The 12,366-nt window shown below is 44.2% G+C and overlaps 1 protein-coding gene across 1 annotated transcript; it reads left to right on the plus strand.

Moving 5' to 3' along the window:
• Positions 1 to 3,213: 3,213 nt before the first annotated feature.
• Positions 3,214 to 12,062, plus strand: crtam (cytotoxic and regulatory T cell molecule; the record flags this gene model as incomplete). Its single annotated transcript, XM_080023864.1, has 8 exons — positions 3,214 to 3,259; positions 6,225 to 6,365; positions 6,952 to 7,104; positions 7,198 to 7,314; positions 8,195 to 8,356; positions 10,397 to 10,462; positions 10,658 to 10,807; positions 11,920 to 12,062. 8 exons carry the CDS (start codon positions 3,214 to 3,216, stop codon positions 12,060 to 12,062), a joined length of 978 nt encoding a protein of 325 aa, XP_079879990.1.
• Between the last annotated feature and the right edge of the window lie 304 nt (positions 12,063 to 12,366).

Here is a 12,366-nt window from a genome sequence, read left to right on the forward strand (position 1 = left end):
CCGTGGACTATAATGTTCATGGATGACATTGTGATAGCGTGAGTAGGGAACAGGTTGAGGAGAGCCTGGAGAAGTGGAGGCATGCATTAGAGAGAAGAGGAATGAAAGTAAGCAGGAGTAAGACAGAATACATGTGCTTGAATGGGAGGGAGGGCGGCGAAAAGCTGAGAATGCAAGGAGTGGAGGTGGAGAAGGCGGATGAGTTCAAGTACTTGGGGTCGACCATCCAAAGCAGCGGAGAGTGTGGGAGAGAGGTGAAGAAGAGAGTACAGGCAGGGTGGAGTGGGTGGAGAAGGGTGTCCGGAGTGATCTGTGACAGAAGGGTTCCAGCAAGAATGAAGAGGAAGGTCTACAGGACGGTAGTGAGACCAGCTTTGTTGTACGGTTTAGAGGCGGTGGCACTGACAAAAAGGCAGGTGGCTGAACTGGAAGTGGCAGAGTTGAGGATGTTGAGGTTTTCATTGGTGGTGACAAGGATGGACAGGATTAAGAATGAGGACATTGGAGGGACAGCTCAGGTTGGACAGTTTGGTGAAAAAGTGAGAGAGGCCAGATTGAGATGGTTTGGACACGTGTGTAGGAGAGATGAGGGTTACATTGGGAGAAGGATGCTAAGGATGCAGCTGCCAGGCAAGAGGAAAAGAGGAAGGCCAAAGAGAAGGTTTGTGGATGTGGTGAGGGATGTCATGCAGGTGGTTGGTGTAAGGGAGGAAGATGCGCAGAACAGAAGGTTTTGGAGGCAGATGATCCGCTGTGGCGACCCCTAACAGGAGCAGCCGTAAGAAAAAGATTATGTTTGCTTTAGAAACTATTGTGCATAATCTCCGGGTGCGTTGCAAAGACATTTCACTGAGTATAGCTGTATATGTATATATATATATATATATATATATATATATATATATATATATATATATATATATATATATATATATATATTTTTTTTTTTCTTTTATGTTACAGAGATGTACTCATTAATTACTATATTATACTTGGTTGGTAAAAGTGTGTGCGTGTGTGTGTGTGTGTGTGTGTGTGTGTGTGTGTGTGTGTGTGTGTGTGTGTGTGTGTGTGTGTGTCTGTATACGTTATCCTCAATGACGAACAACTTGTTTAATGAGCTGGCTTACGACCAGCTCTCCAGTCGGAGACCAGTTGGTACTGTGTGCCGAGTACAAGGCGTCTCATATATATATATATATATATATATATATATATATATATATATGAGTGAGTGAGCATATGTGTGCAACAGAGGTATATACTCATTCTACTATATTGTATTTGGTAAATAGGATTTTCTGCAGGAATACAGAAAGGTGGGAAGGGACTTGGTCTGCCAGTCGGTGCCGGGGCCCAGTGCTCCTCAGCGCCACTGCGTCTGGTCCCACCTGTCATCCATCCATCTATCCAGTGACCCATCCCCCTAGTTGTCATGCCACCCTTCCACCTACCTACCCACCCACCCACCCGGCCATCCACGCAGACTTCAGCCCGCACTTCATAATAACAGTCAGTCGTCTTGCTCAAGGACACTTCAGCACTTTCTTATTATTTCTTATTAAGAAATAAACTGCGGGGGGGTAAGCGCACGTGGCTAATCGCATATTCTTGTTTTTCGCTTTGGGACTGATTGGGCGGAAGTCGGACCGGGGGCCTGGCGTGGTCGTCTGCGTCGTAACGGGGTTTGAGCGTGAGGCCCCTAATTCTGTGAGCCATTGCCCCCGCTGGTCGGAGGATGTATTGTATTTCCTTCCAGTCAATTCAAGTTCGAGTTCAAGAGATTATTTGTCACATACATATACATACGGTCATGCATGTATGCAGTGAAATGTCATGACACCCGGTGATTACGCACAATAAGCTCTATAAGCTCCAAAAATACCAAAAAATACCAAAATGTGCGTAATCGACACAAGGTGCTCGCGCAGGCGGCCGCAAGGGGAGGCACCACAATCGCGATTCTGGGTTCTATAATTATATCATTCCCAGGTCATAGTTCGCAAAATATAATTACTGAAAACGATATATTCAAATTGTAATTATAAATATATGAAGACTATATATAATGTAACATATATTTTTTTTAATAAATATTAAACTACATCAATATTAGTGATTAAAATAATTATTGAAGTACGTAATTATGGGGATTTGTATACATACATATCATTAATATATGTATGAGAGAATAGTTCACAAAATTTTTTTTTAGTAAAACTATATATTAGACCATACGGTATGTTTGTACTGTTATATATTACAAATATTAAAATACACCAATATCAGTTATTAAAATAATTATTCGGGGTTGGACTTGACCCCTAAAAAAGTCCGACCCCTGTTTTCGAATTGAAAGCCCCTCTGCGCCTGCAGCGCGTGGATAATCCACCAGAGGACAGAAGATGCGTCTCAGATCTATACGCTGTAGGCTCTCCATATAGATATCTCTACCTCCATCTTGCAGATCGTGCAGCGGCGAAGCGTCTTTGAAGAGACGTCCCATTTTTGGGCGGATTTCACTGCTACGCCTACGTGACATCCCCGCCCGCACGCGTCCCTTCCCTGCAACGTACCCGCGTCACCCCCACGGTCTCCTGAGTGAGGGAACCCGTGGCACTCCCCGGCCCCCCGTACCTCCACACCCTCCCTGTACTCGCTCGCCAGGTCGACTTTTAAGGCGCTCACCCACGCCCCGTCAGTGCACCACGCACGCAGCAGCTCCAATTGCTCGAGTCATTCCATTTATGGGACTCTATAGTATTTAAAAGCAGATATTTTGAACTCCATCTATCTTGATAAAGCTTCAATTACTATCCTCTTTGACTAAAACGGTTCTCGAGACAAGCAATAGCTCCATAGTACTGCTGACCTTTATAGTATTTAGGTCTCTTCTTAAGTTTATCATGAGTATGTGTGCACTTATAACCCTTAGCAAATGTCACGGGGACCTAAATGGTAACTTCAGCAGAATACTCTGTGCTATACATGAAGAAAGTCCTTACGCCCAATTATATTGGAATTCATTGGGAAAATCTCCTGAAAAATGGTTAAAAAGTTATTCCACTCAGTCGATCACGTGGGACTCTCAGTTCAGCAGTCGTCGAAACCACAGAGCTATGATGTCACAGAAGGTCCCTCAAAGTACAAAAACACGGCCAGTGAGGAAGCGCCGAGGGAAACGCCGAGCAACTTGTTGCTGAGAGACAAGAGATGGCACGAAATCTACAGCTGGCCTTCATGATGCTCTTCGCCAAGGGTGAGAACCTCTCCGAAATACTTTTAAAATGACACCGTTAGACATGGCTCCACTAAAAAAAAGAAAATGTGTAAAAGTAATAATGTATTGTGTTGTATCGATGTTTCCTGAATAGTAAGGGCTAACAAAACAGAAAAAAAAAAAATTATTATTATTTTTTTAAATATATATATATATATATATATATATATATATATATATATATATATATACACACACACACACACACACACACACACACACACACACACATATATATATATATATATATATAATTGGTAGTTTTGCAAATTTGCCAATAAATCATTACTGTGGGTGACAGAACATTATTTGAATGAGAAATTGTGTTACATTAAATTCTGTACTTTAGGGTCTTACCAACACAAAATAATATGCATAAGATAAGACTTTATTAATCCCCAGAGACAAATTCAATACAATGAACGATACCAACGTTCATGAACTTTAACAGTGTTGAGTGTAGATCTTCAGAAAACCCGGGTCAGAAGGAAATTAAGATCAGTGTTAAAAAAAAGAAGAAAAATAGTTTTGGACTTTTTACTTTTATATATATAGATTTTTTTTATTGACGACCACTCATGGAACGTTTGAGTGCAGCAAACGCAAATCGCCGCCTACGGATGTGGAAGCGCTTCACCGTGGAGTCGCGCTGTGTGACGGTCCAAGCCCACCACTGTCACAGCGTGAATTTGACCCCACATTCGTGCTTTCCAACCACCCGGCAACTCGCAAACCGAAGGGGAGAAAAATAGCTTATCCCCCCACACACACACACACACAGACACACATTCACACACACTATTTTAACTTTCTCTTTCACTGAGAAGGGACCCACCACAGTGGCTTCCTGTCAAGAGGGGTGAGAGAAATGTGAAATGGAACACTTAATTTACAGTTGTTCTATTCCGCCCGTGTGATTCTTTTCCACTCTCACGCCTCCTCCTTCACATTTACAGTGCTGCATTTTCCGGTGCTACCATACAGTACCTGAGCCAAAATCGTAAAGAAAAAACTGTGTGTGTGTGTGTGTGTGTGTGTGTGTGTGTGTGTGTGTGTGTCGTGAGGGGTCATCTTAATGCACTGTGAACATTACAAAGAACAAATCTATTCCATCATCAAACTTAATATATCTCTAGGTCCCGGTTACAGAGCTTCACAGGGCCAATATTGAGAGCAGGGGTTCTCAAACCTTTTCTCAACCAAGGACCCCCTTACATGGGTGAAAGTACACCACGTACGTCCTGTGTCCCAAAGATAATTCGATATTTCTTTATATTTAATGGTATATTTCTCGCTACTAATGTGTGGAAAAAAACCTTCAAGGGAAATTTATTAGAAATATTTCTATTGCAGCATTTTCAAAATACAGAATATTAAAGAAACAATGTATTCAATCCAATTAACATCAATTAAATTAACAATTAACATTGAAGCTACGCAATAATAAAACACAAATCAAGGAGAAAAGTACTGCAGTATGGAGACTGGTGCGCGCACGGTGGCCGAGGAGGTGCACGTGGCGAGATCATGGCCCTTTCTCAATCTGCGTTCTTGTCTGTACTTGTGTTCTTGTGGACTTGTGAAACGTCATCAGTCGCAGCCCAAGTACTGTTCCAATTCAAAGTACGCATCAAGTCCAGTCCAAATGGCCGGATGTGGACTTGCTCCGCTCATTTTTATCGAGGATGCATCGGTGGTGACTTGTGTGGACTTGGGACAGCCAAGTATCCCAGAATGCGTTTCGCAGAATGACCGTCCTGCGTCCCCGGGAGTCTATACTCCTGAGTCGAACTTGCCAAGTCTGAACTACCAAGTCCGCAAGTCCGGATTTCGCGTACTTGGTATTGAGAAACGGCCCATGTCTAGAAGGAGATAATTAAATATGTATATATTGGATAAAAATATAATATAAAAAAAAATTAAGATTCAAAGGACAATTTTTTTTTTATTTCACGGCCCCCACTTTGAGAATCGCTTGGCGCTTCTCCACAGCACGGTGCCGGTACTCGCCTTTTTAATTTGGTTCTCCGTCGGACAAAATCCCTGGAAAGCACCTGGTGCTCTGAGGCGAAACCAAAAGGCGATGTGGAAACACCGCGGACTACTGTCCCACCGTTTATAAATAGTCAAGCTGCTGTAGAAGCCGCAATTTTTTTTTTTATTCACTGGACTTTCTGATTAAATGGTGACCCCACAAAAAAAGAATCAAGAACACCATCCCTCCATGCTCCTGTGTGTGTGTGTGTGTCGCGTTGAAGATGACGTCACGCGGCGTCGCTACGGTTACTATAATGAGCACTACAATGGGTAGAGTCGAGTAAAGTGAAGCCGAGCCGTGTAGCGTCAAAAGGAGAAGTCAGGGCCAGAAAATCCCCCAAAACATTTGTAGAAAGGAAATCACCCTCCGCTCACGATGGGACGACAGCGATATGAGTCATGTCTATGATGGGGTCACGACCCCATGCGTGGGACATTTCTAAGACCATATTTTGACATGCGGTTGATTTATTTTAAATAACGTTGTCATTAAAAACGTTTTGAAATATATCATTTTTATATCATGTGGAGCTCCATGATATAACGACATAAGCTGATGCCATATAAATTCCCAGTTTCTTAAAATCCAATGTGGAATGTGCAATGTGTGTTGAGCATCAAACGGTTGCTTTATTTGCCTAATGTGAATTGTAACACATGAAATCAGAGACGCCGGCTCCAAAATAAGTCGGAAAAAGGGTGAAAAAAAAAAAATGAATAGGATAAAACCTCACACCGTAATTACAAAGTCGGGACCTAAAAATGGGGTCGCGAGCCCAAAAAGGGTCGAGAAGCATTCGCACGAGGCGAGACCGCTGCCGTCCTCTCATGTTCTTTATTTCTGCTTTGGTCAAACATTTGCGGGTTTTTTTTTTTATTAAAAATTATTATTTTTTGGGGACTTCAGCCTCGCTGGCCGTGTGGCAGCACGTGACGATCCTGGAGGGGAAGACGCTGACGCTGAGCTGCCCCGTCGCCAAGTCCGACCGGAACCACGTGGAGTGGACGAACCCCCGGGGACACGTCATGTTCTTCAACCGCAGTAAAGGTGAGGGCCACGTCGCCGATTTCGGGCTGGAACCCTCCCGCTTGGATATTTGTGTCCGGAGTGAATCATTTGATTGTTTTTATTTCTTCACGATTGACCACCGTCCTCGCTTTGGAGCAGTGTTTTTTTTTTTTTTAAAGGAGATGTTCAATTGTTACTGTATCACTGCTCTGGGTTTCTGCATGCTGCGCTATATTGCTGTTCTGCTCGCTGTTACTGTATTGCTGTGTCGTACTGTTGTATCCTGTACTGTACACTAAATATATGTATGAACGTATGTATATGTATGTGAAAAATAAACCTCTTGAAATCTTGAATCTTGAAATTGCAAGAAAAACCTTTATCCGCAGTGAACCTTCAAATAAACAAATCAATAGTCGCACCTTCCCCCTACCACCCACGCATAAAGCAAACTTTTCATGGGTGGGTTCACCTGTTCAAGCAACGAAATCCGTGTTTAATGCGGAAATGGCTGTGAAAAAACCCCCCACAAAAACTCGTTGACACTCAAATTGGATTTATAATCCATCGTCAATGTTAAAATCTGTGAGGCATCTTCCGATTCCCCCTCCGTGGCTTTTTCCAGCTTTGAAAGACCAGCGCTACCGCGTCGACAAGCTCTCCCGCAGCGAGTTCACCGTCAGCGTGTCCGGCGTCACCGTCGACGACGGGGGAAGCTACACCTGCCGTCACTACGACGACAAGATCACAGAGCGGACCGTGGCGGTGACCGTGCTGGGTGAGCGACACGGGGTCAACGGCACCGTCTTGACGACATCTTCCGTTCCGCCGGACTTTTCTTTTATTCTTTTTTTTCCCCCCACTTTTGAAGGCCGCCCAAAGATGACCGTGACGAGGCACGGCAGGAGGACGGTCGTCAAATGCAGCGTCGAGGCCAAGCACTCTCCTCCCGAAATCGTCTGGGAGCTCGGCGGGATCAAAATTGCCGGTACGTGATGTTACGACTTTCGTAGACGTGAGATAATATATATGCAAATATCCATTATGGGATTGATGTCGCATAAACACAGTAGGGGGCGGTTTCGCGGACGCGGACTAGGTCTAACATGAGACTAAATCACACTTTTAATCTGGATTTACTGAAACGGCCTTTCTCAGTCTTGGTTTAAAACGGTCTCAGCCTTAGTTGTAGTCTGGGTTTAAAAAAAAAAAATCTGATTTCCAGAAAGAGGATAAAAGCTCATCGAGGTCTAAGTGAAGTCTTGAATTGAATCTCTGGATTAATGGGCGTGGCCTCCAGGTGCACCAGGTTGAGCTGGACTAAGACCAGCACCAGGACCCGGCAGGAGGAGCTGACTCGTACTTCATGACTTTACTCTAGGACCTCCTAGTCTAGGAGTGATTCATCTTCATTTAAGCAACGTCTCGGGAAGGCTTTTTTGTTTTAAATTCTAGGTTAATTTAAGTGGGATTATCTTAGTCCTGATTGAGATTAAAGGATTGTTTTGAAAAATACGTTTATCTTCTTCATATTCCTACGGCTGTGAGATAGCACAAACACAATAACGGGAGATTCCGCATCATCTTCTAAACATTAAGCCGATGACTGAAACGCTCCGTCGTCATAAGACAAAGACGCCCACAAACACACACACACACACACACACACAGACACACATACACACACGGACACAGAAGAGAGAGTTTCAATTCCTTTTGCTGGCAAATACCGGCCCTTCAACCAGTTTCTGACTTCCACTATCACCAAAAATGTGCCAAGTGCTTTTGAGGCCCGGCGAGAGACTGAAATGTTTAACCGCCGAATCGTTTGCTCGCAACACAATCTGTGTCTCTCTTCTGTTTCACAGCTCAGCCTCATTACCGACTGGAGGAGGGAAAAAGCAAATACCTCTCGGAAGATACCTTGCACGTTAAACCATTGAGGACGACGCAGCAAATCAAATGCATCGTACGACACCGAGATCTACCGGGCAAGCTGCTGATGAACTACGTGGAAATCGGACCAGCACGTGAGTAACCATCCATCTATGATCCGCAGACGAGTCAGAGCCAATGTAAACCGATTGTCATAACCGAGTCTCAAGGTATCGCTTCAGGAATAAAATCTGTATCTGTGATGGACTATTCGCCAATGCATATTACCAAATAAGGTTACGTGTCAAAGTTGTTTACCGCAGAGTACTTCTCTAAGTCACAAAGGTCAGTGCAATGTGTCACTCAAGAACAGGGAGAGTGAAACTCATTGAGCCCTCTGTTCCATCATGGGCCAAACAAACACACATACACACACACACACACACACACACACACACACACACACACACACACACACACGTTTTTGCCTTTTCTCATGTGGAAAACCTTCAAAGATTGATCATTTATGCTGTAAACAGGAACAATCAAATACGATAAATGATGAGATTTTTTTTATCATTATTATTTTTTTAATACATATTTTACTCGCACTTCCCACATACACAACACAAGGGGGGCGTCGAGAAAATAAATAAATAAGAGGATTTAAAAAAAGGTTCAAGTGCGTTGATCAAACCCAAATCTTGCCCCCCCGACCGCAAACTGCTGTCAATGAGCGGACGGAGCCTGACAGGGTTAGGGTTAGGGTTGGTTAGGGTGAAGTTGAGAATAACAACATAATAAAGAAATAAAAGAGAATCAAAGGACAACCAAGAAGGCAGTGAAAACATGAACGGATATGAAATATGAATCTAATCGGGGGATGTAGTGTCAGGAGAAACGGCGGCTCAAATAGTCGATAGGAAAGTACAATGCCAAGTACAATTTTTTTTTTAACTTTTATTTTATAACCGATTATAATTCCCGTCTGTCGTATCTATAGCCGCAAAGCGTCGCCGGAAAACCTCGATTCCACCTCAAACCGACCCGACCCCAGAGCCAACGGCACCGTCGCGCTTCCACAGAACTTCATCCGAAGCATCCGCCGCACCACATCCAAGGCCTGGGAGTGAGTACAAATACATTTTGTCGACGGTATATTCTACGGCAGGTTGAGGAAACCAGAGACAATACGACCGATGGAGTAGAAACGACTGAAAAAGTTGATAAAGCAATAAAAATGAAAGAATTTTTAATTGTTGGACACATCGTCTCATGGTCGTACTTGGTTGTAGATAGATGAAATTCAAATAATTGCTTAGCGGCAACAACATCGTAAGGTTATGATCGGAAGATTTCCTAAAATACTGTTGCATACCACCAAGTCGTCTTTGGGAATGACATCTTCTTTCTTTCGCCACCGTTACAGGAATTGGAAATGGGAGTGGACGTTTGCAGGCGTTGGTTTTTTTTTTGTTTTTTTTTTTAATAATCAATCTCAACTCCCGTCTGTCCCGTCGTAGCCACAGCGCCGCGCCACACAGCCTTTGGCGGGCCCCCCACCGGTCGTACATCGTCGGCTCACCCTCGAAGCCGTGTCGCCGCGGACCCAACGACAGCATCGCACTCGCATCACGGGGCGTCATCCAGAGTGTCGCCTGATCGCTCCACTACGCCCGAAACCAGCTTCTCCACAGAACCACATCCGAGCCCTCGGCGTGAGTACATTTTACCATGGCTTGCGTGCTGCCGCTGTCCGGGGTGCAATAAAGGTTGATTTATTCCTATTGAATTAGAAATGAATATATATGTCCAGGGGGAGGGGGGATTAGCTACCCTAATAGCCTACCATGGCAAAATAAATTGGCTGCACATTATCCCGCTTGCTAAAACGGTTAAATTAAACGGTTAAATTGGACACATCCGCATTCATCTGTTCGTCTTCCATTGTAGTTTCTATGTAGCTAGTGTTAGTGATTGCTTGTAGGCGGCGTGAAACAATTGACGTGAAATCAGGCGTCGAAGCAGTTGCCAGTGACAACGGCCAGTATCAACAGAGAGTGGTCATAATCCAGAAATGACTGACCGCCGGATGCCGCTGTTGATCATCAGGATCAAGTACTCCACCCATTCCACGGACGTTGCTACCGCCCATCTTTTGCGATTTCTCAAAAGAGTTTTGTCACCTTTCGCAGGAGTCACGGACGAGACCTCACACCAGAACACTTCCGACAAAAGCACGGAAGGCGACCGTACCACGAGTGAGTCCCTGTATTGTTATCGACACCCGTTTCCGCCTTATTCAGAATTTGGGGCTTGTCCTGTTTTGTGAGAAACTAAACACAAAGACGACATGACGAATGATGTCTGACGTATTGCCAAAGTGCTCGTGGCCATCGTCATGTTCTTTCACAAACTTGAGGTGGGATGGGTGACTGTGTTCTCCTCATTGGCAGGGAGTTTTGAAGGGATGGAAAGACAGAAAGAAAAAGAGAGGAGCGGGTCCTTACTGGTGTTCCTGGTGACATGCCTGATCTTTGCTCTTTTGGTGGTGGTGATTTTTTTTGCCGTCAAACTCAGAAGAGCGCACATCCTGTGGAGGAGAGGTAGGCACAGCGTCTGTCCCAAATCTTGTATGCACCTTGACAGTTAACCTCAAATCATTCAAAATCCTATATTGTTTTCTAATATATAGTGCAACGATTTTTATTGGAATTCTGTTTGTAAGACTACTCATCCTACTTATTTCAAACACAGATATTTCTTTATGGAAAAAATTATATATGCCGATCAGCCACAACATTAAAACCACTAAGAGGTGAAGTGAGTAACAATGATTACCTTGTTCCAATGGCTCCTGTCAAGGGCTGGAATATATTAAGCAGCAAGTGAACAGTCAGTTCTTGAAGTTGATGTGTTGGAAGCAGGAAAAATGGGCAAGCATAAGGATCTGAGAGACTTTGACAAGGGCCAAATAGTGACCGCTAGACGACTGGGTCAGAGCATCTCCAAAACAACAGGTCTTGTGGGGTGTTCCCGGTATGCAGTGGTTAGTACCTACCAAAAGTGGTCCAAGGAAGGACAACCGGTGAACCGGCGACAGGGTCATGGGCACCCAAGGCTCATTGATGCGCGTGGGGAGCGAAGTCTAGCCAGTCTGACGATAGAAAGGTGTCAGAACACGGTGCATCGCAGATTTCTGCGTATGGGGCTGCGTAGCCACAGACCGGTCAGAGTGCCCATGCAGATCCATGTCCACCACCGAAAGCGCCTGCAATGGTCATGTGAGCGTCAGAACTGGACCACGGAGCAATGGAAGGAGGTGGCCTGGTCTGATGACTCACGTTTTCTTCGACATCATGTGGATGGCCGGGGTTAGGGTCCGATCTGATCAAGCATCTGTGAGATGTGCTTGAACAACAAGCCTGGTCCATGGGGGTCCCACCTCGCAACTTCCAGAACTAAAACGATCTGCTGCTAACGTCTTGGTGCCAGATACAACAGGACACCTTCAGAGGTCTTGTGGAGTCCATGCCTCCACGGGTCAGAGCTGTTTTGGCGGCAGGAGGAGGAGCGACACAATATTAGTGGTTATTAGTGGTGGTTTCAATGTTGTGGCTGATACAAAGTATGTCAAAGATAAACATAGGCCCACAAATTCCCATTCGGTTAATATCTGAGGTTTTACAATTCAGAAATCCAAAATCAATGATAGTAGTTTTCATTGTTACAGAAAATGAAGACTCAACAGATCAATCATCAGACAGTAGTAAATCGAAATCAAGGCAGGAAGCGAAAGAGTCCGGAGGATTAAAACACAGAGGTACATCACTGAACACTGAACTCAGCATTCAAAACTGATGTTTTCACTCACAAATTTATTGTAATATTTGAAATTCTCTTTTACAGGTATTTTCAAAACGATATTCACAAAGTATGTCAGTGAGGATCCCACGTTGGTAAAGACTGTATCACATGCACCTGCAGCAGCGACAGCAGAACATACCAAAATACAAGTGGCTTCACCAACTCATAGCGGCCCGCAAACAGAGGATGTGGCCAAAGAACAGATTAAAGAGACCGAGCTTTAACGCTGATACTCTAATTTACCTTCTTTTCTTAAGTGTTAAAGTGTTAAACAAAAAGCCTCCGTCAAGGAATGAAG

Source organism: Zeus faber, assembly GCF_960531495.2.
Source record: "Zeus faber genome assembly, chromosome: 2".
In the NCBI taxonomy this organism is placed as follows: Eukaryota; Metazoa; Chordata; class Actinopteri; order Zeiformes; family Zeidae; genus Zeus; species Zeus faber.